The 26556-nt window shown below is 36.9% G+C and overlaps 1 protein-coding gene across 4 annotated transcripts in view; it reads left to right on the top strand.

Moving 5' to 3' along the window:
• The window catches only part of YTHDC2 (YTH N6-methyladenosine RNA binding protein C2), an 83987-nt gene that overhangs the window by 4622 nt on the left and 52809 nt on the right, over positions 1-26556 (top strand). For 3 of the 4 annotated variants that reach the window (XR_009264367.1, XM_058738788.1, XM_058738777.1), the window contains exons 3-12: positions 4779-4975; positions 6294-6493; positions 9833-9999; positions 10516-10618; positions 11506-11662; positions 15364-15471; positions 17060-17208; positions 19011-19146; positions 23252-23378; positions 23582-23647. Coding sequence is in view for 3 of the 4 variants with exons in the window: in XM_058738788.1 (XP_058594771.1) it covers positions 4779-4975; positions 6294-6493; positions 9833-9999; positions 10516-10618; positions 11506-11662; positions 15364-15471; positions 17060-17208; positions 19011-19146; positions 23252-23378; positions 23582-23647 (1410 nt within the window). In the remaining variant the exon portion in view is untranslated. The remainder of the gene's footprint in view (positions 1-4778; positions 4976-6293; positions 6494-9832; positions 10000-10515; positions 10619-11505; positions 11663-15363; positions 15472-17059; positions 17209-19010; positions 19147-23251; positions 23379-23581; positions 23648-26556) is intronic. The other variant, XM_058738793.1, reaches the window with a different exon arrangement.

Below are 26556 nucleotides of genomic sequence, written 5' to 3'. Positions count from 1 at the left end.
GGGGCAGAGAGAGAGGGAGACACAGAATCGGAAACAGGCTCCAGGCTCCGAGCCATCAGCCCAGAGCCTGACGCGGGGCTCGAACTCACAGACCGCGAGATCGTGACCTGGCTGAAGTCGGACGCTTAACCGACTGCGCCACCCAGGCGCCCCAAGTGTCTGACTCTTGATCTCAGCTCAGGTCTTGATCTCAGGATCGTGAGTTCAAGCCCTGTGTGGGACTCTGTGCTGGGTATGGAGCCTACTTAAAAAAAAGAAAAGAAAAAGAAATTACTCTTAGTAAAGAAGTCCATTGGAATAGTCTACCTCTGTTTTTGTTCAGTAGCATAACTGTTTAAGGGATGATCCAGAATGGAGAAACCTGGGGAAAGGTAGAGAGCAAGATAGAAGCTATCAGGACAAGAAAAGGTGGGTGAGAAAACACTGAAGAGACAGAGAGAGGAAAAAAGATGCTAAGGGAAACAAGGCAACCCTGCCTTCTTATCTAGTCCGTAGTTCCTATTCCTAGTGCTCTGCAAGCCCTCTTAGGATATTTCTTAGTGCTTTCCCTCCCCAGTTTATCATTGATTAAAGGTAGTATAGTGTTTATCTAGTGTTCCTTGTGATTTTCAAATGCCTTTACTTGTTTTCATATGTATGAAGAACTTCTTACACGTTCTTTCTTTTTATTTGCATGAGAATGTGTACATGACTTATATTTTGATGGGTTTTTCTGTTCACTTTTGAGTAAACGTTTTTTTTTTTTTTCTTTCTTCCCCCAGTGCCTAGCATAACTTCATTAACTTAATAAGATAGTTTTTCTGCCTTTTTTTTTTTTTCTTTTGTACCTGGCATCATGGTTCCTTAATATGTATTTGAGAGAGAGCCTGTGGAGGAAAAGGCAGGAAACCTGGATTTGACTCCTAGTCCCTTACTACCTGGTTCTCTAGCTTTGGTCATGGCCCTTAACTTAAAAAAAAAATTTTTTTTTTTTAATGTTTATTTACTTTTGAGAGAGGGAAAGAGACACAGAGTGTATGCTGGGGAGGGTCAGAGAGAGAAGGAGACACAGAATCCGAAGCAGGCTCCAGGCTCTGAGCTATTAGCATAGAGCCCTACACGGGCTCAAACTCCCAAACTGAGATCATGACCTGAGCCGATGTTGGACGCTTAACCAACTGAGCCACTCAGGCGCCCCTAAGTAGGTTATTTAATCCTCACAATAGTCTTAACCAGTAGATTCTATTAATAATGTCTGGTACCTGTATAACAGATGGGACAGTTCAGGGTTGGAGAGGTTAAGTGATTTTCCCCAAGGTCACATGGCTAGTGAGTGGCAGAGCCAGGATTTGAATATAGTTAATGTTTAGTTTTTGATGTTTACAGTGAGTTCATGGTGATGTCCTAGGAGCAGTGAGCAGTTAAAATCGAATTATTAGATAGGTCTCATCTTCAAGTTGCTTATAGTCCAAAGTCACAGAATGAACAAATGTACCACAATTATAGTGTCCATGATATGAGAGCAACTTTGTTTAGGGACAAAGCTAACTGGTTGGTTTATTAATTTCCACATAGTCATAAAATAAAGTACAAATTAGGATGATAATAGACTTTAATAAATCTGCAATTCTGTATTACAGTATGAGGAAGAAAATGGTTTGGAGTTAGGTCTTTGCATCTTTCTGCATAATGGAAGTATAAACTAAGGAAATAGGAAATTACACATTTGCAAAGCATCATACAAATATGTATTATTTTTTGAGAGATTAGGTCCTTGGTGGTTGTGAACTTTTTAAGTCATTTCAGATTTTGGCTCCTTAGCTGATTTTTTAAAGTGTCTATGGATTTGGAGAGTGGAGAATAATAAGGCATAGGGTGGTATTTGAGTTAAGTGTTGAGTAACATACTGTGTAAATTGATAAATTGATTAATATTAAAATTGCATCAAATTTGATGAGTTATTTTTCCTTAAAAGGAAGCCAAAACGTAATTATAGCATGTATTGATTACTTTCACACTTTGAAAGTTAGATACTATGATGTTCATGCCTATAATTTTAGCACATTTACTTTTATATTAAAAATTGCATATGGAGCTTACATTTCATTATTTGAAAAAATTATTGTGGCATTAATGTATTTAGCATCTCTTCCACATTATGCGGCTAGTTTCTAGTTAACTTTGCTTTGAAAAGGAGTCTCTTTTTTTTATTATTTTTTTTAATGTTTATTTATTTTCTTGAGAGACAGAGTATGAGCAGGGGAGGGGCAAAGAGTAAAACACAGAATCTAAAGAGGCTCCAGGCTCTGAGCTGTCAGCACAGAGCCCGATGCGGGGCTTGAACTTACAAGTGGTGAGATCATGACCTGAGCCGAAGTCGGACGCTCAACCGACTGAACCACCCAGGTGCCCCTGAAAAGGAGTCCCTTAATGGTTTTGTTCAAAGAGTAGTGCCAATTTGGGATGAAAGCAAAATGAGACCTCAGCGTGTTTACATAGTAGGACAAATCTCTGCTAGATTGAATGTTTTCATCCTTAAAACAACGATGCAAATATTTTACCAAACATTTCACTCATCTTTTTATCATTTATCAGTGTCACCGTGGAGCTAAATATGGTAGGAATGAGCACTGAGAGCTACAAGTAGAATCTTTTACTAAAACATGAAAACTACCAAGTTGATAATACCTTTCTGCCCCCTCACCTATGTTCAAAGTGAATTCAGTACATTTTGAATGGTAATGATTGAGTACTCACACATGCTTAGTTTGGGTTCTTTTTGTACATAAATGATGTATTCTTAGTAGGCAGCCTCTGTTAGGAAAGTTTGAATCTGACTGATTTTAGTTGTGAGCTTATTGAGGAGAGTATGTTTTACTTAACTGTAATCCCGGCTTCTAGCATAGCGCCTGGCATAGAATAGGGGCTTAATATATGATTAATGATTGATTGAATGAATGGAATAAAATTAGTTACAGGTGAAATATAGCATAGCTTTCCCAAGACAACTTCCAAGAAAATTAAACCATCTTGGAATTGACAGAAATAGAGATTTTTGAATTAAGTTGTATACAGTGTCAGAGAGATAAAATGGTTTTTGATCACACAGCTAGTTAGTTGAAAGATTTTTTACTAGCTGAACACAAACCTACCGAGTCTTGCTCTAGTGATCATTCCAGCACACTTCCAGCCCTCTGTAGTTAAAATTTTTATGAAGTAAATGGGGAATGGATGATTAAGTCTATAACGACTGTGCTGAATTTTCAGAAAGGTCCATAGAAAAGAACCTACTACAGAGATCGTCTTTTAGAATCCAGCAATTGTCATTTACCATGGAAATAACTGAAATTCCTAGATCAGGTTAAATTTAGTTACTTCATTTTTATCCCATAATTTCAAGATGACTAAACACTTTTTAAAAAGCAGATGACAGCACTGAAAGCTTATAATCCATTAAAGCATTCCATAAAACGTTTCCAGAAATTAAAAACCTTGGTAAATCAAAAGCCTCACTTAAGAAGTCTTAGAGAGCTAAAACTGTATAGGTTAATCTCCAGTTTTATGTTATTTTTACGGTGAAGATGTTGTTGAAAATTTTAAATCTAATGAAAATTAGAAAAACTGTACATATACTTACCATTGTATTTGTGGCTTTGTTGCTCATTTCTGTAATATAATAGTGACATTAACAAATGATAGAACCTTTTATGAAGTATTTTGGGTAACTTTTTAAAAATAAGTGATTTTTTTCCCCCAGACTAAAATTATAATAACAGCTTTAATTCATTTAATGCTTATTCTGCTCAACTTACTCAAACATTAACAGATGTTTTCCCTTAACATGCATTATCTTATTTAATCATATGAATAATCATTTGAGGCAGGTATTATTATTATCGTAGGCTCAGAGCTGTTAAATAATTTGCTTATGGTCCCAACAGCTACTAAGTGGTAGAGCTAGGATTCAAACCCAGGTTGGTATGCTTTTAGAGCTTGCGCTCTTTTCTAGTACTATATAGTACTGGATTATAGACATGCATTATTAAACCATTCAAAACACGTTTGAGGACTTCCTGTGTGTCTAACATTATACCTAGTACTCTAGAAGCTACAAAAGTCAAAAAAGACATTGTCAGTCTGGATCAGTTGAAGAAATAAATATACCTACATCAAATCATTTGAGAACTGTTATAAATCACCATTACCTTATAACTGAAGGCTAGAGCCAGAAGCTTTGAAAAATTTGTTTTTTTCTCCCCATATGCATATAAAAATACTTATCAGTAATGTTGATTTATGCTTTTTTGGTCCAACCACTAAGCTTGGTTCTTTTAACAGGTTTTCATGGGATGTGACATTACCAGCATACTATGGAAACGTTCAGTGGGATATATTAGTCTGGACAGTGAACCATAACTTTTTAATGATCATTTTTAGATTCTGTTGTTCAACAGATTGGTTTTCTCCCTCTGTATGCTTCCAGCATATATTAACTGGTGATGTTTCATCCACCATGAAGTCTGCTAAGACTAGACTTTAACATTTGTGGGTAAGTAAGCCATTTTTGCAGTTTAAAAACTGGATTGGTAGCATTTTGAAACTTTAATTGAAAATGGTCTTTTGGCCACTTCAGCACCAAACCCCTCCTTATTGAATTTTTGGGGATTTTCAGCATCTTCTCACAAAGCATTTTGATTTTTTCCAATGTTTTGCTTAAGACGTGTTGCCTAAGTAGGCATACATCATATGTGAACCAATTGACTATATATAGTAAATAAATGATTTTTATTAATATTCAGAAAGGGAGCAAATAGATACCTAACTGTGAAGAAGAAAGATGGATCAGAAACAGCTCATGCAATGATGACCTGTAATTTGACTCATAATACAAAACATGCTGTTAGGAGCCTAATTCAAAGATTTCCTGTCACCAATAAAGAGCGTACTGAACTTCTGCCTAAAACAGAAAGAGGAAATGTGTTTGCAGTTGAAGCTGGTATGTATTTTCTGGGGGAGCTTCCTTGTTTATCCTATTAATTGATGACTGTTCTTTTTCCATTTTAAATTAATTAAAAAAAACACTAAGATGCAGTAAGATTTCTCAGTTTGAATAGTCTGTTAGAAATGATAAAGAACTGTGAAAATTTGGGAATGAAATGCAGTGTTAAGGCATGTCATGAAGTTAGACAAATCTTTAAGTGTCACAGTAATAGCTATCATTTTTGGAGCACTTATTGTGTGCTAGGCAGGATACTAAACTCTTTATAGAGGGCCTCATAGCAACCCTCCCAAGGTAAGAATTTCCTCTATTTCAAGGGTGAGTAGACTGGGGTGCAGAGCAGTTAAATAATTTGTTCAAGGCTACTCAACCAGCCCATAAACTGCAGAGCTGGGATTTGGCTCCAAGGTCTGGACTTTGCTGTATTAACGTTGCCGAGGCACGCTAATGAGTGCGATTTTGAACTGGGGCTTTAGCTTCTGGTAAGAGGACAGAGTCTTCATTACACTAACTTGCTGAAAGCTAGATAAATGATACATTTAGGTTATAGAATGAAGCTGTAATTTTATTATTTGGAAAAATAACTTCCTAGTGAGAAAACCATTAATAACCTAAAGCAACAGATTTCATAATTTCCATCGTCTGTTGGAGTAGGTTTGCAGAGTGTAGCAAACACATGGTCTTAGACAGCGAGGGAATTAAGTTTTAAATACATGCACACAAAAATGTTTTGAATTATGTGAAGAATATAAAACATTATGCTTTTTTATTCTTGTCTTATTAATTAAATGTAGCTGTTGGCAAAAATTCTCAATTAGGAAATTTGTTAAGCATTAGGACTTTATGTTTACACATATCATTCTATCTGTTCACATAAATCTTACATAGTTAGCTTTAAACACAGAGAATATTTTTCTTTTCATAATGTGTTTTCATATTGTACATAACAGACTTTATAAATAATGCACATTGTTACCTACTTACAAAATTTTAATTTTTTGTGTGTAATTATTGATAGAAGCAAGCCTGAAAACTGTTTTAGGATATCAGAATCACGTTTTATTTTTAATGGGTATGGAGTGATTGATTTTTGTTTGTAAATGTTATGCATGAGAAATACTTTTAGAAATTTGCTTTCTAATTACTACTGAAATTTATAACTTATTTTTTAAAGAATATTAAGCATAGAGTACAACACTAAGCTATTGCTTGCTAACTTTATACAGACTGAAGAGAGAAATTACTTATCTTTGTGTGTAATGCTTTTTAAAAAATGTTGATCATAAATGTTTTTGTTTTTTGTTCATTTTCAAAGAAAACCGGGAAATGAGCAAAACGAGTGGGCGACTCAACAATGGCATACCTCAGATTCCAGTGAAAAGAGGAGAATCTGAATTTGATTCTTTCAGGCAGTCTCTGCCAGTGTTTGAGAAACAAGAAGAAATTGTTAAAATAATTAAAGAAAATAAAGTAGTTTTGATCGTAGGAGAAACTGGGTCTGGAAAGACTACACAGGTTGGTTTCTTCTTTGTTGTTTATGGAAGAAAAAATATTTTTTTCCACATGGCAGTTTTATAACAAATTTATACTACATGTATTTTAACAAAAACAACCCCTTTTGGGTACTTTAATGTTTATTTCAAAAATAAATTGTTACTGGGAGTATGTTTTGAGAATTGGTAGAAAGGAAATGTTTTAAAATATTTTTAAACTAGCACCTTGGGCCTCCATTTAAATAGAAGCGGGGATGTGGTTTGGCCTCATGAAAGGAATATGGACTGGGCTAGTCTTGTTAACCTCTGTGAGCGGGAGCCCTCATTTGTAAAATGGAGCTAATACTTGCTCCCGTTCACCATGACTTTTAGAGACGTCTATAAAGTGCCTGTCAGTGTTTTGTGCATAGGAGTTAAACTAACAGCAATATTAATAATACCAAACGTTAATATAAAGTTGACTGTAGACATTGAGGCCTGCGCAGGTCCCAACCTGTCTGTGGTTTGGGGTTGCTATCTGCCTCATAAAGGAAAGTAGAGGGTTTATCTTCTGGGAAGACAAAGTCGTCTTCTCCTCTGAAAAAGCCTCCTACATAGTTAGCTTTGGCTTTTCTGGGAATAGGGAGGCAGGGATTGAGGCCTCCTGAGTCTGGGTTTTCAGCTGAGGTAGAGAAGACCGTGTTTATAACCAGAAAAGTATTTAGTGGTGTTTTAAATATTATGCCTACATGCCTGTTATCTGTTAGATATCCTAAAAATGATTTCTCTCAGTTTTTTGTTTGCTCTGTAGCTTTACTTTATGGTATCTTGTGTATTAGCTTTACTAATTATTTATTTAGTCACATCTGTCAATCTTTTTTTTAGGGCTTTGAGCCATGCTGAGAAAGGCATTTCCTATCCCAAGATTAAAAAACATTTTCCTATAAATACTTTATTCTAGTATTTTTGTATTTATAGTTTTAAAAATCCATCTGGAATTTATAATATCATGTCAGGTAGGAATCCATCTTACTGTTTTGTTCATGTTAATATCTAGTTGTTCCGATATAATTTTTATTTAATTATCTTTTCCCCCTTCACTTAAGGTAGCACTTTTGATCAAACGAAGTTTCTATAGTACTTGGGTCTATTTCTGGAATTTTTGTTATCTGTCTTTAATTATTTTTGCACCAGGATCCCTCTTTTTTGCTTTTTGTCGTTTTACAGTATGTAGCATAATATTCCAGTTTATTATCTTCTCTTCTTAAATATTTCCTAAGAGAAAATTATTTCCTTAAATATTTCCTATTTGTGTTCATTTATGCTTCTGTATAAACTAGTCAAGTTTAAAAAAATCCTAGAGGCTGAAACATGCATGAAATGATGCTCTCTCTCTCACTTACAGTTAAATGAAATCAAAACAATGATTATATTTTTCAACTATCAGAGGGGCAGAAACTAAAACATTAACGATACATATTTGCATAGGTGTTGGGAAAGCAGCATCTTTTGCTTTATGGGCAGGGTATAAATTGTTTTGGAGGACGATTTGATAATACTTCTCTCCAATTTAAATTTACATACTCTTGGGGTGGCTGGGTGGCTCAGTTGGTTTAGTATCTGACTCTTGATTTCAGCTCAGGTAATAATCCTGGGGTCATGGGATCTGGCCCTGTGTTGGGCTCTGTGCTGAGCATGGAGTCAGCTTGGGTCTCTCTCTCTCTCTCTCCCTCTGCCCCTCTCCCCTGCTCTCTCTAAAACAAACAAACAAACAAACAAAACCCACCTTAAAACATTTACATGCTCTTTCATTTGACCTGTGTGTGTGTGTGTGTGTGTGTACACACACACACACACACACACACACCTTTTTTTTTTAAATATTCATTTTTGAGAGAGAGATCACGAGCAGGGGAGGGGCAGAGAGATAGAGAGAGAGAGAGAGAGAGACAGACAGACAGACACAGAATCCAAAGCAGGCTCCAGGCTCTGAACTGTCAGCACAGAGCCCAGTGTGGAGCTTGAGCCACAAATCATGAGATCATGACCTTAGCCAAAGTTGGACGCTTAACCGACTGAGCCATCTAGGTGCCCCTGCATATATATCTTTATAAAAGTTTGTGAAGATAGATATTCACTGCAGCAGTTTTTATAATAGCAAGCAGTAATATCAGTAACTTAAAAAAACTAGAAATTATTTAACATGATATTTGTTAAATTATAGCACATCCCTAGGATGGAATATTCAGCTATAGAATGGATTAGGTAGATCTGAGTATTAAGTGAAATCTGCAAATTTTATAAACATTAAGTACGGTAATCGCTTTGTGTGAATAAAAGCCTGTTAATATACACAAATATTCTAAATTGTGTAAACACTTTTTCCCTGAAACAGTTCATAAGAAGTAGTAGTTATTTTTTAAAAATAGTTATTTTTGAAAGAGAGAGAGGGAGGGAGAGAGAGAACGTGAGTGGGGAAGGGGCAGAGAGAGAGGGAGACACAGAATCTGAAGTAGGCTTCAGGCTCTGAGTTGTCAGTACAGAGCCTGATGCGGGACTTGAACTTACGAAATGTGAGATCATGACCGGAGCCAAAGTCAGATGCTTAACTGACTGAACCACCCAGGCGCCCCAATAGTAGTTACTTTTTTGGAGAATACTGGTAGTGGTACGGTAAGAAAGACTTACTTTTTAAGTCCTTCTGACATGTACATCCCAGTGTTAGGCTATTTTTGTTTTCTTTATGCTTTTCACTATTTAAAAAAATTCCAGTGGAATTTTGATTGTTGTTTCATTGACTTTATAGAATAATTTGGATAGAATTGACATTTTTGAAGTATTGATTATTTCTATTCAAGATTGTGTCCTGTTTATTCAGTTAGTGTTTTTTAGTTGTATTTTATATTTGTGGAATTTGTTTTTGTGCAAGCCTTATTTCTCTGTGAATTTGTTTTTTTTTACAAAATTTTTTTTTAAAGTTTATTTATTTATTTGAGAGAGTGAGCAGGGGAGAGGCAGAGATAGAGATAGAATCCCAAGCAGGTGCCTTGCTGTCAGCACAAGAGCCTGAGGTGGGGCTCGATCCCAGGTACTGTGAGATCATGACCTGAACTGAAACCAAGAGTCAGATGCTTAACCAGCTGAGTGCCCCTGTATGAATTTGTTTTTAGTATTTTCATTTTAGTTTCTCTTGTGAATCAGATCTTTGAAAATTACATTTTCTAGCTGATTGTTAAGAGTTACATAAAAGTTGTTGATTTTATGATTATTTGGACACGTTACCAAACTTTTCTAATTCTAGTAGTTTTTCAGTTGTGATTGACTTGGACTTTCTGGGTATATAGTCATGTCATTTAATAGTACTTTAAAACTTTCATTTCAGATTCCTCAGTTCCTTTTAGATGATTGCTTTAAAAATGGTATCCCCTGCCGTATATTTTGTACCCAGCCAAGAAGGTTAGCAGCTATTGCTGTGGCTGAAAGAGTTGCTGCAGAGAGAAGAGAAAGGATTGGTCAAACGATTGGATATCAGATCCGATTAGAAAGCAGGTAACCATGGTTCTCCTGTAGCCTAGCATTCTTAGAAAAGATTAATGTTTATATGTCATTAAATAGGGACTATGTTAGTCGAAAAGTTAGATGATCATTTTGCTCCAAGTAAGTCTTTGATAGGATGTTGAGGTCATGTCTGAACTTCATAAGGTTTTGAATACATAGTTGAAGAAAGAGTTTGGGCCATGGATAAAAATCCCATTTCATAGGGGGATTTATGATCGAATACAAGTTATTTTGCCTCCTTAAGGTTTAAAAAAAAAAAAATCTATTTAATGGTTTCTTAAAATAATTAATAAAAGGCTGTTAGTAATAAAAATTTTGTGAGTTCGTCAGGTATAAAATACATATTTCAATAACTTGGCTAATAAAGCATACAAACTGCTATGCTATATTAGTAACTTTAACATTTATAAAATTTACATATGAGATTAGCATTTAATGTAATCATGTTTTAATTACATTTATGAGTTGTAATTGTATGCTTTATTTTTGTTTTTTTTTTTTAAAAAGGGTTTCTCCAAAGACACTTCTGACATTTTGCACTAATGGGGTATTGCTTCGTACATTGATGGCGGGAGATAGTACATTGTCGACTGTGACACATGTTATTGTGGTAAGAATATTGTTGAGTTTTGCCGTATACAGCTCAGATTGCTTAAGAATTTGAATATGTAATTAATTATATTTTTAGAATAGAATAGGGGTGAAAGCCAGTTTTTTTTTGAACAGGTATTATAATGAAGTTACTTTTTATTGCCTGTAATTATTAGAAATAAATTTTACTTGTATTAAGTAAAGAATTCTTACCATTAGGTTTTATGAGGGCAAATTAAATGTATAGGTAGATTTTCAAAAAGTGCTTTTTATATGTGAAAATGATACAACTACTTAGCGTTCCTCAGAATGGGGTGAAAATTTTCTTTTTTTTCTCTCTCTGCTTAGTCATCTGATTCCACCTTTGGCTAATATGTATTTCCCAGTCCTTGCTTTATAGTCCTTTAACTTCATAGTTAAGCTGCTAAATTAAGTAGCTGTTGATGAAGTCGATGAATTACCACCTTATTAAAAAGTTGTAAGCTTTTATCCAGTTTGTGTCAGAAAACAATTAGATTAAGTTTTAGAAGCTTGCAATAAGCAGCTTTAGAAAACTTACTAGTTTTGTTCATTCAAACCAAAGGGCGCACCTGTACCCTGATGCTAATTGAAGCATGTTTAAATAGATTGTATATTTATCAAAAGTATGTTAAATTAGACTCCACTAATTCTGAATTTGTTGTAGTTTGTATGTCTTTTATGTTAAGAGGCAGTGCTTTGTTTCAGTTGGTTGTTAATGTCTGATTATTTCTGAATTGTCCATAATACAACACTTTCACGAGTACCAGTTGGCCTTGTTCACATTTAATTTGAATTACTATAAAACCCAGCAGCCCCATAATTTTAAAGGCTTAGTCATCCATAATGTTTTAACTATTCCATGGTTTTATTTTTTGTTTACTGCAGGACGAAGTACATGAAAGGGATCGATTTAGTGATTTTTTACTTACAAAGTTAAGAGATCTGTTGCAAAAGCACCCAACTTTGAAACTTATTCTTTCTAGTGCCGCCTTGGATGTAAATCTTTTTATAAGATATTTTGGAAGTTGTCCAGTGATCTATAGTAAGTTAAATTGTCAGATTTCTTCTAGGATTTTAATGAAAGTATACTTTTGGCATGATTGTATTTATTGTAATAGGAATTGGGGAATGTTCTGAAGTAGAGTGCATCCATTTCTGTTTTCTCTGAGACCTGCCTCCTAATCATTCATCTGTATATATTTCCATCCTCTCCTTTTCCACCTATACTCGTTGATATTGTGTTGTGAGACAGTTTTTCATTCTTAAAAGGAAATGTGCTTTATTGTGGTCCTGTATCCTCCTTAAATTCTGTCCTACAGCTTCCCCTTTATTGCTAGACTCCTTGAAAAGAGCAGTCTACACTCCTGTGTTTACTTCCTGTGTACTTTTTTTTTAATATGATTTTTTTATTTAAAAAAAATGTTTATTTATTTTGAGAGAGCGAGTGAGCAGGGGAGGTGTAGGGGTTGAGGGAGACAGAGGATCCCCAGCAGGCTCCATGCTGTCAGCACAGAGCATGATGCAGGGCTCGAACTTACAAACCGTGAGGTCATGACTTGAGCTGAAACCAAGAGTCAGACGCAACCGACTGAACCACCCAGGAGCCCCTAAGCAGCTATTTTAATATTTCATAATACGAATGTATCATGATTTATTTAACCATTTATTTTTGAACACTCAGATTGGTTCTAGACTCTGCTCATCCCCCCTCCATAAACAGTGTTATAATAAACACCCTGTATGTATATCCTTATATACTGGTGCTCTTATTTCTAGGGATAGATTCCTGAAAGTACAATTGTTGAGTAAAAGAGTGTATCTGTTTTTAATTTTGACAGCTTTTGCCATTTTACTTTTTCAAAGAGCTGAAATGATTTATATTTCTGTAGTGTATGGGGCTGTTCACTCATGTATTGTTACCAGTATTGTTTTGATACTGATATAATTGCCAAGCCTACTATTTAAATTTTACACAAAAATCTTACTTAAATTTTCCATATTTCTCATGGTTGGCCCCTCTTTTTTGTATGTGAAATGCTCACATCCCAGAATTTATTTGACAACACTGTCTCCTAATTCTGCATTAGCACTTGTACCCTCATGGTCTCCTTGGTGGGCTTCTCTTTTGCATGGTGCTTATATATTGGTATTCTTTGGGATTATTCCCTTGATCCTTTTTTTTTTTTTCCTTCTTTCTCATTCATCTTCCCTTCCTTCTTCCTTCCTTTGTTTTCCTCTTCTTTCCTGGTCTGTGCTGTACTCTACTAGGTACTAGAGATACGCAGGTAGTTTCCCTGGAAGCTCTCATTCATGCCTGTGGCTTCTACTTTCTTTTTATACTCATGGACCCTGAATCTTTGACAATTCTGTTTATTTTTTGTTTATTTTGAACATTTTCTTTAAGTAAGCTTTATGCCCAGAGTGGGGCTTGAACTCATGACCCCCTGAGTCCCATGCTCTACCAACTGAGCCAGCCAGGGGCTCCCTGAATCTTTGTTTCTAATTCAAACTGTTCTCCAGAGCTTTGGGCTTTGATGTCTTATAAGCAGCTCATTTCTAATATGTCCCAACCTAAATATTTAATCTCTTCTACAAAAATCTGTGTTGGAGCGCTTGGGTGGCTCAGTTGGTTAAGCATCCGACTTCGGCTCAGGTCATGATCTCACGGTCCGTGAGTTCGAGCCCCGCGTCAGGCTCTGTGCAGAGCCTGGAGCCTGTTTCAGATTCTGTGTCTCCCTCTCTCTCTGACCCTCCCCCATTCATGCTGTCTCTCCCTGTCTCAAAAATAAATAAATGTTAAAAAAAAATTAAAAAAAAATCTGTGTTGTCCGTTTTAGTTAATCATACCATCAAGCTAATCACCTACATCACAAACCAGTCTTTCTTACAAAACTTATACATCTGCTAGTTGAAAGCTCGTTTTGTCACCTCACATTTGACATGTCTAAAACCAAACCCCAGCTCCCACCAGCCAGTCTGTTGCTTTTAGCTTTGCTTGTTACCTTTGAGATTGACCTCATCATCTATCCGGTTTTGTGTGCCAGGCATCTAAGAAACATGGTTGACCCTTCATATCATTCCTTCATATCCAATTTAATGCTGAGTTTTGTGTATTTTGCTTCCTATCTCTGGAGTCTGTCTCTTGTCCATTTTTATCATCACCAGTTTTATTCAAATATTGTTCTCTTTTACTTGAATTATCAGATGATAACCTGGTCTCTTCCATCCCCTCTGCTCTCTTATCTATCTATCTATCTATCTATCTATCTATCTATCTATCTAGAGAGTGCACGCATGCACACAAGAAAGAGTGGGAGAAAGGCAGAGAGAGAAGAGAGAGAATACCAAGCACACTCCATGCTGTCAGCGTAGATGCGGGGCTTGATGTCATAATTGATCTGAGCCAAAATCAAGAGTTGGATGCCTAACCAACTGAGCCAACCAGGCACCCCCATTCCTCTGCTCTCTTTTATTTATTTTATTTTAAAAAATTTTTAATGTTTATTTATATTTAATGTTTATTTTTGAGAGGGACAGAGACAGAATGTGAGTGGGTTACGGGCAGAGAGAGAGGGAGACACAGAATCTGAAGCAGGCTCCAGGCTCCGAGCTGTCAGCAGAGCCTGACGTGGGGCTCGAATTCATGAGCTGTGAGATCATGACCTGAGCCAAAGTCAGACGCTCAACTGACTGAGCCACCCAGGTGCCCCTTAATGTTTGTTTATTTTTGAGAGAGAGAGAGAGAGACAGACAGACAGACAGAACATAAGCAGGGGAGGGGCAGAGAGAGAGGAAGACACAGAATCCAAAGCAGGCTCCGGGCTCTGAGCTGCCAGCACAGAGCCTGATGTGGGGCTTGAACCCACGAACCATGAGATCATGACCTGAGCCAAAGTCCGATGCTTAACCAACTGAACCATCCAGGTGCTTCTCCTCTGCTCTCTTCTAAATCCGTGTTATCTACTGCAGCCAGAGTGGTCTTTTCTGACCTGGAATTCTGAGGATGTTGAGCACTCTGCTGAGCTTAAACTTTGGATAACCATTACCTCAGGATGAAGACCTAAATCCTTAATAAGGCTCCCCTGTTTCTCCTTCCTCATCTCAAACTACAACCCCTCTTTACTCCCCATCTCCCACCATGTTCCAGTTAGCTTCGCCAATTAGTTTCTTGAAGACATCATACTCTTTCCCATCATAGGATCTTTGCATGTGCTTTTGTTTTCTTCATTGTATATTTCTTCTGCATACAGGTTAGTATTTCATTTACCCCTTCTCTTGGTCCTCATCTTCTCTGAGAGGATGATTTTCTTGACTCATTCCAATCCCCTATTATGTGATGGTATCCTGTGCTTTTCTCTGAGAGGATTTATTACAACTCTGTTTTCACATTTATATTCTGGATTATTGGATTAATGTCTGTCTCCCTTTCTAGCATGTAAGCTTCAAGAGAGTAGGAGGCAGCTGTGTTTCTGCTTATGATTTGTATTCCTGGGGTCTGCCATGATGACAGACACAGGATAAGTAGATAGTAAACCCTAGAAAAGACAAGCAAATGAGCAGTTCTGTAAAATGAAAATCAGAATTATATTTAAATATAATGACATGACGATATCATGGGGATCACTTGACCTTTGGAATTGCTTTTGGATTTTTATACTCCAGTTCATTAACTCAGGATTCTCATGTTTTTATGTGCATCGTCTCTGTGATGCAAACTGTCTTTAAAGTATTCCTATTATTTAGTACAGGGAAGACCTTTTGAAGTAAAAGAAATGTTTCTGGAAGACATCTTAAGAACTACTGGATACACAAACAAAGAAATGTTAAAATACAAAAAGGAAAAACAACGAGGTAAGTTTTTTATCAAACAAATTTAAAACAAAAGTACTACTAGTACTAAGTTTTTGGTCTTATCTTGTGGAGGTACAAGGACACTTGAAAGTATTTTTCCCTTGCACGTAATTGTATAAAATCATATTAGAGTTTGGTCCCAAGTGTACCTGCTACGTGGTGGTTTATGTCCATAAATTATCATCTATAGAGAGGAATTGAAAGTGGATGCTGGGGGTGGAGGAGGGTGAGTGTGTCTGTATCCAGAGATGCAGCCACTGTTTTAAGGAGGCCGAAGACTATGTGCTGCCGAGTGTTTGACATGCCGCATACGGTAAGAATGCGACCCGCCACAGCACATTGCACAGGACCCGGATGGGGAGTAGGCAGGAGGCATTGAAGGGAGTGGCATGTGAGTAGTAACAGGTTCATCTGTGATACAAATGCCAAGTTTTCAAATCTTGATTTCGTTATGAATTGCGTCTGTGCTTACAACTTAGCGTTATTTGCCCATTAATACATCTCTTAATCACGACTTACAGTATATCTCAGCTTTGGAGTTAGGGTGAGATTCTTCTTGGTCGCTTTTTTTTTTCTGATTTTTTTATTTTATTTTTTTTTAATTTTTATTTATTTATTTATTTTTTTTGTTTTATTTATTTTTGGGACAGAGAGAGACAGAGCATGAACGGGGGAGGGGCAGAGAGAGAGGGAGACACAGAATCGGAAACAGGCTCCAGGCTCCGAGCCATCAGCCCAGAGCCTGACGCGGGGCTCGAACTCACGGACCGCGAGATCGTGACCTGGCTGAAGTCGGACGCTTAACCGACTGCGCCACCCAGGCGCCCCTTTCTGATTTTTTTAAATGTTTATTTTTGAGAGAGAGAGAGCATGAGCAGGGGAGGGGCAGAGAGAGAGAGGGAGACACAGAATCTGAAGCGGGCTCCAGGCTCCACTCTTTCAGCACAGAGCCTGACGTGGGGCTTGAACTCACTAACTGAGATCATGACCTGAGCCGAAGTTGGACACTTAACCTACTGAGCCACCCAGGCGCCCTTCTTCTTGCTTACTTTTAACTTCATTATTCGCGATATGAGATTTGGCTTCAAGCTTTGCTTCCTTTGTTTAGTCTGTGTGACCTTGGACAAGTATCTTAAGTCCTTTGGATTCTCCACTTGAATAAAAGCAGTAGGAATTAGCAATTCCTATTTCATATGTAGATCATAAAACTAGTAGATCTCTAAGCTTTTGAAGGTGAAAATTGTAGATCACTTGTACCTCAAACAACTGGCATGGTGATAGAAGTTCAATGGTTTTTCTACAAAGTGCTGTATGAATATTAGTCATTGTTTTAAGCAATATTTATAGTATGGCTCAAATAGTTTTCTTGAAATTTGGACTGACTTAGAAGTAAACTTCTCACCAATAACGTGGAATAGATGATGTATTTAAGCATAAACATTACTGGATGTTTCTCATTAATGTATTTTGAAAAAATAAAGCCAACTTTGAAGTATTTTCAGATTCACTTAATTTTTAAAAGCACAATATATTCCCCAACGTGAAGCATTTGTGTACTTTTTTGTTGTTGTTGTTGTTACTAATTTAGAAGAGAAGCAACAAACTACTCTTACAGAATGGTATTCGGCTCAAGAGAATACATTCAAGCCTGAATCTCAGAGGCAGAGAACTGTTCCGAATGTGACTGAAGAGTATGATTTGTTGGATGATGGTGGTGATGCTGTCTTCAGCCAGTTGGTAAGACCTTGTTGATTTCACACTGATATTTTGAGTGAAAATTGTGTAGTTTAAAGAACATCTTATGAGATTATAATATGTTACTGAATTATTACAGTGTAATTCTCTTAGTTTATCTTAGGCTACAACACATTTTTCAGAAAAACTTTCAACACACTTTTTTTGGCAAGTAATGCAACATTTTTTATTGTTTTATATGAATTTAAATTATTTCAATATTTTCTCTGATTTTTTTGAAGACAATAAAGATATTATGGATATATGTTATCATTGCCTGATATTTTATCATCTCAAAAGTTTTTTTTATTAAAATTTTTTTTATGTTTATTAATTTTGAAAGAGGCAGAACATGAGTGGGGGAGAAACAGAGAGGGAGACACAGAATCCAGAGTAGGCTCCAAGCTCTGAGCTGTCAGCACAGAACCCAGTGCAGGGCTTGAACCCATGAACCGCAAGATCATGACCTGAGGCAAAGTTGGATGCTTAACCCACTGAGCTACCCAGGTGCCCCTATCATCTCAAAAGTTTAAGAACCTGTGAGCTGAACAATGTAAGATAAATTCAGTTAAGAGAAAATTGAGAAACAACTTTTGATATTAGAACAATGTAAGTTCAGTTAAGAGAAAATTGAGAAAAAACTTTTGATATTAGAGCCCATAGTCAATACTGGTGTTGTTTCTACAACCAACCAGCTATGTGACTTTATAAAATCAGTTACCTGCTGTAGCCCTCAGTTTATTCTTTTCTTCTGCTTTTCTTTTTTCTATTTTGCCACAGAATGTTTTACAAATGAAATATTTTGTAGAAGCCCTGCCTGCTCGTCTTTACTGTCCACTCCCATCCCTACATGGGGCTTCTGCTACCTTGGGTTCCATTGAAACTGTTTGAATCCAGGTTGAAAACTGGAACTAGCTGATTTCCTAGGTCCCTTCTGGTCTTTAATTCTGGTTTAGAATTCTTTAAAAGGCACTGGTGATTAGTGTGATGCAAAATATTGCTGGGCCTATGCACTTTTTGGAAAAAGAATTTAACTGTTTTGAGCATGAGAAGGTACATATGCAGGTACATTTGGTTCAGTGAATAGCCTTTTGACCATTAAATCAGTGTTTCTTTTTTTTTTTTTTTAATTTTTTTTTAACGTTTATTTATTTTTGAGACAGAGAGAGACAGAGCATGAACAGGGGAAGGTCAGAGAGAGAGGGAGACACAGAATCCGAAACAGGCTCCAGGCTCTGTGCTGTCAGCACAGAGCCCGACGCGGGGCTCAAACTCACAGACCGCGAGATCACGACCTGAGCCGAAGTCGGCCGCTTAACCGACTGAGCCACCCAGGCGCCCCTAAATCAGTGTTTCTTAAGACTGGTTGCACATGAGCATCACCTCAGGAACTTATTTTAAAGCCATTATGGAATCTTGCCTCCACCAGGAGAGGTTCTTATGAACTTGGCATCAGTGTTGAAATACACCAGTGTTGGCCCCTCTGATGTGCAGCTGGGAGAGAGAACCACTGGTGTACAAGTATATTTAGCAGCATTTTGCTAGAAACACACTTAGGTAATATTTTGACTGAATCATGCTCCTTTGGTTACAAACTCATTCTCAGATGAAAGATAAATGTAAGAACAAGATACGATATTGTAAGTGGAGTGTGTGTGTTCAGATGAGAAACTTTTATGTCAAAGCCTGTGCTATTATATGTGGTTAGTAGTTCTTGTGGCCATTGTGTCATCTCATATTCTTTGCAAGCAAAGGTTAAGCTGTCAGGTAATTTATAACCTCTGCTTTTGTTTTGTTTTTTAAAGACAGAAAAAGATGTGAATTGCCTTGAACCATGGTTAGTAAAGGAAATGGATGCTTGTCTTTCTGACATATGGCTACATAAAGATGTCGATGCCTTCGCTCAGGTCTTTCACCTTATTTTAACTGAAAATGTTAGCGGTATGTATAACTTCTTAAAAAAATTTTTTTTTACTCTTACAGTTATTTATGGTGGAAATGTAGTTTAATTCAGAATGTATGTACTACATTTGTTGTTCACAACCAATAATTTGTTCTTTTGGAGTACTTATTTCAAATGGACAAATCAAGATCTTATTAGCATAGTAGAATAAATATTGTGTTAAATCAGGGATTCTTTTTTTTTTTTTTTAATGTTAATTTTTGAGAGAGAGAGAGACAGAGCATGAGTGGGGCGGGGGAGTGGGAGTGGCAGAGAGAGAGGGAGACACTGAATCTGAAGCAAGCTCCAGGCTCTGAGCTGTCAGGGTAGGGCCCGACATGGTACTCGAACTCATGAACTGTGAGATCATGACCTGAGGTGAAGTTGGATGCTTAACCAACTGAGCCACCCAAGTGCCCCTAAATCAGGGATTCTTAAACTAGTTGTCTTCAGAATAGCTATGTGGGGGTCTGTGAATATATGTGCAGTTAAGTGCAGAGGTATTTTTCTGTATATATATTGTACCCATATTTCTGTATATATATTGTACCCATAAATACATGTTCCTTCCCTCCCAAGGGAATATCTTTGATTTTTTGAAATTTGTGATTTCAAAAAAGGAAGGAAAAAAAAGATTGATAACTTTGCTCTAGATTTTGTATTTAGTAAGTGGAGAATTTTAACATACCGTTAGTTATATAAGCTCAAGTACTCATTCATATGCACATGCTTTATGTCATGTGATATGTTTTCATAATGACCTAGTCTGATTTTGTTAGTTGATTCTAGTGACTATTGGTAACCAGAGGTGAGTTTCAGAACTCTGAAGCCTTCTAGGCAAAAGACAGAATGAAAGGCCAGAGAGTCAGTACTGGAAATGATTTAGATGTCAAGTGGTTTATCCCCTCAACTAAACTTCTCAGTGTTATTATTATTATTATTATTATTATTGATCACTCCTTTCTTGAAACATTTCCTTCAATCAGCCTATCCTATTCCAGCTGGAACTTCTTGGTTTCCTTCGCAGAATCTTCCCTTTTCCTGACCTCTAAATATGCAATGGCCCAGGCCTCAGTCCTTAGGCCTTGCTTCAATTTACACGGACTCCTTATGTGGTTCTCATCTAGTCATAGCTTTAAATACTTATTGTCTCTTAGTGAGTAGCTTCAGGTACAGTAGGTCAATCAGCCTAAAAATCTTTACTCTTTACTTACATCGATTCAGCCTATGGTTAGTATAGCTCGTTGCCAACCACATTGTCTTAGTGATTCATATCACCTTTAAAACTTCTAGTTCTTCTCTTTTTTTTTTTTAACATGGGATTTTGTTAAATGAATGCCTCCTATCATTTACATGTTGTTCTGATTTTTTTTATTTTTATTTTTTTTGAGTTTTTAAATCTCATAATTAGATTTGGCCCATTGGTTTTGGTTAGCAACCCCCCTCCCCCCCGCCCCTGCCACCCAGTTCTAATTGTTACCTAGTGTATTAATAAACCTTCTCAGTTTATTAGCTCAGAAGGCCTGGGTCAATGACCATGTGCTGTGTATGCTAGAAGAGGCTTTAGGTCAATATTTAGGTGTAGTTGTTCAAATGATTATAATTCCATAATGTACTAATCTAACAGACCTCTTAAGAAGGAAATGAAGATCTTTGTAAATTTAGTTTGATCTACTTTTTTTTTTTCCAGTTTATCAGTCATTAAAAAAGTAAATTGTCTGTATTTTGAAAAGTAACTTTTTGTATTTGGAAATGTGAACATTTGTTCATCTCCAGTTTTCTGGCAATCTTTTTTTCTCCAAAAGAGAAATGCCTTGCCATCTTACCTGAAAGTTAGGAAAATTTGAACTCTGAGGCAAGTTGCCTTAAAATATTTATGAAGCATTAATGTATTATTCTTGACCTTCATCCTAGATATTTCTTTAGTGTATATTATTACTTGGATGTCATCATCCTATGCATCCAGGTCCTGCATCTTTATAAAAGTGTCACTGGACATTTTCTAGATTGCGCTATGCTAGTATTTTAAGCTGTGTGAAGCAAACTAAAATGTTGTAGTAATTCTTTGAACAGTTATTGACTTCCTGTCTTTTTATTTTTCTTCTAAAATCTCAATCCTTAATTGGCACCAGAGTTGAAAATACTTCATGTAATCCAGGAGACCCTGGGCTTCATAGGTTTGTTTTTAATGTTGTCAGTTTCTCCATGTGATCCTGTGGAAGCAGCTGGTAATTAGTAAGATGCAGGCATTCTTTGTCATGCTTATTGTCCTAGTTACCTATTGTTGCATAACAAATCATTCCTAAATTTAGCAACCTGAAACATTTATTATCTCACACTGCTTCTGAGAATCAAGAATCTGAGAGTGGCAAAACTGAGTGGTTCTGGCTCCTAGTGACTCATAGAACAGTAGTGAAGCTGTTGTCAGGGGTTTGGTCATCTGAAGGTTTCACTGGAACTGGAGCATCTCGTTCCGAGGAGGCTCGCTGAGGTGGCTCTTGGCAAGAGGCCTCTAGTCATCTCTGCTTTTGGCATAAGGCTTCAGTTCGTTGCCATGTGGACCTCTTCATAGGGCTGGCTGTCTTATTCTTCCTAGGCTTCTTTCAGAGTGAGTGATCAAAAGAGAAGGAGAAAAAGCAAGCAGGAAGCTGTAGGTACCTTTTAGAGTGAGTTACGTAGTCTCGCTCTTAACTCTAGGAGAATGGAATTAGGCTCTGCCTCTTGAAGAGAGGAGTACTAAGGAATTGTTGGATACTTATTAATACCCTGCTGCTGAAAATACATACTTATTCGTGCCTGCTGCTCAAAAATATACACATTTTGGTTCTGTTCTCCAGGGCTATCAAATGACTATTCAGTTGAAGCTGTAATTCTCTTACAGTGAGTATAGGTCATAATCTTTTCAGACCTTTTTAAAAATGGGTGTGCCTGGCCATCCAGACTTACCGACTCTGAATCTAGAGTAAATCATGGCTATCTGTGCTTTTAGAAATAAGAAGCTTGAGGTAATTCTCTTCTGAGTCCTCCTCCCCATCTTAAGAACCATTGATTTGTATTAATAATGGTTACCATGTTGCAGAGTATTATTAAACAATGAGAATAATTGGGTATCTAAAATTTTCCATTTGTAATTATCTTAAATTTTACTGCAGAGGTTCCCCCCCCCCCCAGTGGTTCTTTATTTTTGAAATTACCAGTTTTATAATTTAATCAAACTGGTGCTAAGCAATTTTAATATATTGCATTCCTTGAGACATATATTCTAGGAAAGAACTTAAACTCAATAGAACTTTGTTTTTCTCATGGAGGGATTTTATGGTTTGTAAACTTTCTGCCAATGCTTTATTTCCATTAAACATCTCAGTAAGTAACAGCCTGGAATGGTGGAATGAAAACAAAACGAAAGAACAACAAAAAATGGTCTTGAACTTTGCATTTGCACTTTTAAGCATTCATTACCAGTTGCTGATGAACATTAACTTTTTAATTCTTTGTATTTTGTCATCTGATGATTAAGACATATCCAGGCTTAGGAAAATTATTTAAGGGTTCTGCAAGTTACTGGTTTACCTCTTCTGTTTTAATTATCATGGTGATCTTAAGACAGCTTAACAACTATCTTTCCTTCTCTTGCCTTCCAAATGATTGTCCCTATTCCATCATTTATTTTTATTTATTTATTTGTTTGTTTGTTTATTTATTTATTTTTTTTTTTAGAGAGAGTGTGAGTGGGGGAGAGGGACAGAGGGCGAGGGAGAGAGAATCCCAAGCAGGCTCTGCACTCAGCATGGAGCCTGACATGGGGCTCAATCCTGTGACCCTGGGATCATGACCTGAGCTGAAGTCAAAAGTTGGATGCTCACCTGACTGAGCCACCCAGGCACCCCTCCTCCATCGTGTTTATATTAAAAGCATATGAATGACATCTCCTTGGATGATCTGAGTTAAGGTTATGTAATACTGTTACCATGTAGGGGGTTAAGGTGCAAAGTCCCAAGTGAATTCTCCTGACAGTCATTTATTTCTTTCATTTAACTTAAAAAAAATTAAAACGATTTAAAAAATTTGGAAATATAACGTATATTTATCTTTTCCTGTTTTTAGTTGATTATAGGCATAGCGAAACCAGTGCAACAGCTCTGATGGTTGCTGCTGGACGAGGTTTTTCAAGTCAAGTAGAGCAGTTAATTAGCATGGGAGCCAACGTGCACAGTAAAGCGTCAAATGGCTGGTAATTGTAAACTGCATCCGTTCTTTGTATGTCTTGGTCCAGCTACACATACTGTCTTTGATTTCTTACGTTTGTCTTTATGTTAAAAGCTGTTCTATAACAATTGCTGGAACATCTCTAATGGGTGAATGAATAATGTGACTAGTTTTATAATTTTGAAAACATCATTTTTCTAATAGTTCGATATCTTTGAATTTTGGCAGGATGGCTTTAGATTGGGCTAAACACTTTGGACAGACTGAAATTGTGGATCTTCTGGAATCTTACAGGTAAAACTTTATTCTGTGCTTAATTAACCCTAACTTCTTTTTTATTAAAAAAAAATTTTTTTTTTTAACATTTATTCATTTTGAGAGACAGAGAGAGGCAGAGCATGAGCAGGGGAGGGGGAGAGAGAGAGATACAGAATCCGAAGCAGGCTCCAGGCTCTGAGCTGTTTGTTAGCACAGAGCCTGATGTGGGGCTTGAACTCACAAACCGCAAGACCAGGACCTGAGCTGAAGTTGGATGCTCAACTGACTGAGCCACCCAGGTGCCCCCTAACTTCTTTTTTAAAAGCTTAGCTGTGAAAATCAGTATGATGCTGTAGGCTATAGTCTCTTATTCAGAGATTTTCTTTTGTGTGTTTTTTTTTTTTTTTTTGCTGTTGGTTTTTGAATTCTAAGGAATTCTAAGGAAAAAAAATTTTTTTGTAGGGTGCTGGTAAGACCCACTATGCTGTAATAATTTATTTTATTTTGAAAAACAGAAGGATTTCCAGTTAAACATGGTAGCTAGAACACATGTAATTTATCTGCATTTTCACAAAACCTCGTTGAAATGGTACAGAAGGAATGTTCAAGCTAATAAAGTGAAAGAGATTGGAAGAGGTCATAGCAACTGATCGAAGAAATTAGTAAATTTTTGGGTACTAGAAGGCTAGTGGATCGGTGCTGGTTGACATGGCAGAGCTGAGAAAACTGAAACCTGAGTGCCCACAGAGGGAAGTGCCAGTGAGAAACAGATTCATTTTAGCTTCTTAGAGGCTCACTTAACTAATTCTTTTTTTTTTTAAATGAATCTTTTTTTTTTTTTTTAATGTTTATTTTTGAGAGAGAGACAGAGCGTGAGTAGGGAGGGGCAGAGAGAGAGGGAGACACAGATCTGAAGCAGGCTCCAGGCTCTGAGCTGTTAGCACAGAGGTCGACGAGAAACTCAAACTCGTCAACCGTGAGATCATGACCTGAGCTGAAGTCGGACACTCAACCGACTGAGCCACCCAGGCGCCCCTCACTTAACTACTTCTGAATAACAGTGAAAGAAAAGGCCAAAAACAAAACAAAAACAAAAAACACAACAACAAAAAACCCCCCAAAATCCCAGAATTGATTGAAATTCTCTATGAGGAACATTTAGAATTCCAGATTCCCTTCTCCTGTCCACCAGGTGATACCACTTCCCCACCTTTGCAGGAAGTGGGAAGTATATTAAAAAATAAAGCCACGGACATGTTGGACTTGGAGGTACCAGGCACATTGGGAGAGTAGGAGTGAGGCATCAAATAGAAAAGTCTAAAGACTGAAAGTTGAGGTACCATCCACTCCCTTCCACTGCTGTCCTGTTGCCTTTTCCTGTTTGAAGCTTATGTTCTTTAGCAGAAAACTTGAGAATTCTTTCCTGGGAAAACAGACGAAGCCGAGGGAAAAGAATTAGAATTATAGAAGGTTGGGTATTATTCCTTCAGTGAAATGACCATCGCTCAGCAATTGTCACCTGTGCAGATGGAGTTTTTTTTTTTTTTTTCATTGTCTTTAAAGATGAACAAAATGTTGGGGATTGATCACTGGGAATCTTTGAGGGGAAAAAGCACCCACAATCCAACAGACAACAATAGCAACCAAAAAACCTGGAACTTGGATGGGACTAAGCTAGTGACCAGAAGAAGACTTCAAAAACTAATAGAAAATATTCATGAAAGAGAAACAATGTGTTATAAAACAGGAACAGAACACATATCTTTGTTTAAATCTTACCTTCATGGGAGCTACCTAATTAATCCTATTACTGCAGTCTACCTCCTGTGCTACTGATCCTCCTTAACTGATTCTACTTTGATTTAAAAAAGAAGAATCAGACAATACTTTTCACAATCCTATGAAAGAAAGCCTTCATTTTGGTAATTAAAGGTTTTAGGTAAATTTAGGTCAGATTGTGTAGATTTTAAAGTTTATTTATTTTTGAGACAGAGACTGAGACAGTGCATGAACTGGGGAGGGTCAAAGAGAGAGGGAGACACAGAATCTGAAACAGGCTCCAGGCTCTGAGCTGTCAGCACAGAGCCTGACGCGGGGCTCGAACTCACGGACTGCGAGATCACAACCTGAGCCGAAGTCGGACACTTAATCAACTGAGCCACCCAGGCGCCCCCAGATTGTGTAGATTTTAGATTAGATATCTTAAGAAAAGAGAAAGATGTTTTATTAAAGGAAAAGGTACCTGAAGAAAACATGTTTAGTAATACGTGGATAGCATCTATCGGTCTTCAACCTATAAGAATCAAAAGTGAAAAAAATGGAATTTGAAGTTAAAATATATCAAAATATCTTTTATTGAAGAACATATAAATGTTTTATATGAGTTGGGTTTTTGTATTTAATTCTATAGATATAGTCTCAGGTATTAGATGAAGTATGTTTGAAGTATGAAATTAGTCTTTTTGTTTTAATTTCAATTAAATGCTAATGATGTTTAGAGTGACAAAGTTCTTAGCAATGGCAGGATTTGTTGTCATTTCAGTTAATAGCACCCAGAACTTGCAGTCCTTTTAGTGCTAATACTTTGAATGCTCCACTTTGAATGCTTCTTAGGGTGCTAGGAAGTATCTCAGTAGACACTATACATTACCAAGTACAGGAGTTATCTGGATAATATTCTAATTATCCTGGCTACCTGGGCTTTCTTGACAGATCATGACATTATCAATCACCAATTTTAAACATTTAAAATGCAATTCATTAATAAAATGTGTGTTGGATTATTGATAATTGATATGTAAAGTTAGTGGGGTTTTTTTTGAGAGTGCTAGTGGAGAGGGGCAAAGGGAAAGAGAGAGAGCATCTCAAGCAGGTTCCACACCCAGTATGTAGCCCGACATGGGGCTCCATCCCACGACCATGACATCATGACCCGAACTGAAATC

This window comes from Neofelis nebulosa, chromosome 1 (genome assembly GCF_028018385.1).
Source record: "Neofelis nebulosa isolate mNeoNeb1 chromosome 1, mNeoNeb1.pri, whole genome shotgun sequence".
Lineage (NCBI taxonomy): Eukaryota > Metazoa > Chordata > Mammalia > Carnivora > Felidae > Neofelis > Neofelis nebulosa.
The sequence above is the reverse complement of the archived record's forward strand: the minus strand, read 5'-3'. Positions and strand labels throughout refer to the sequence as shown.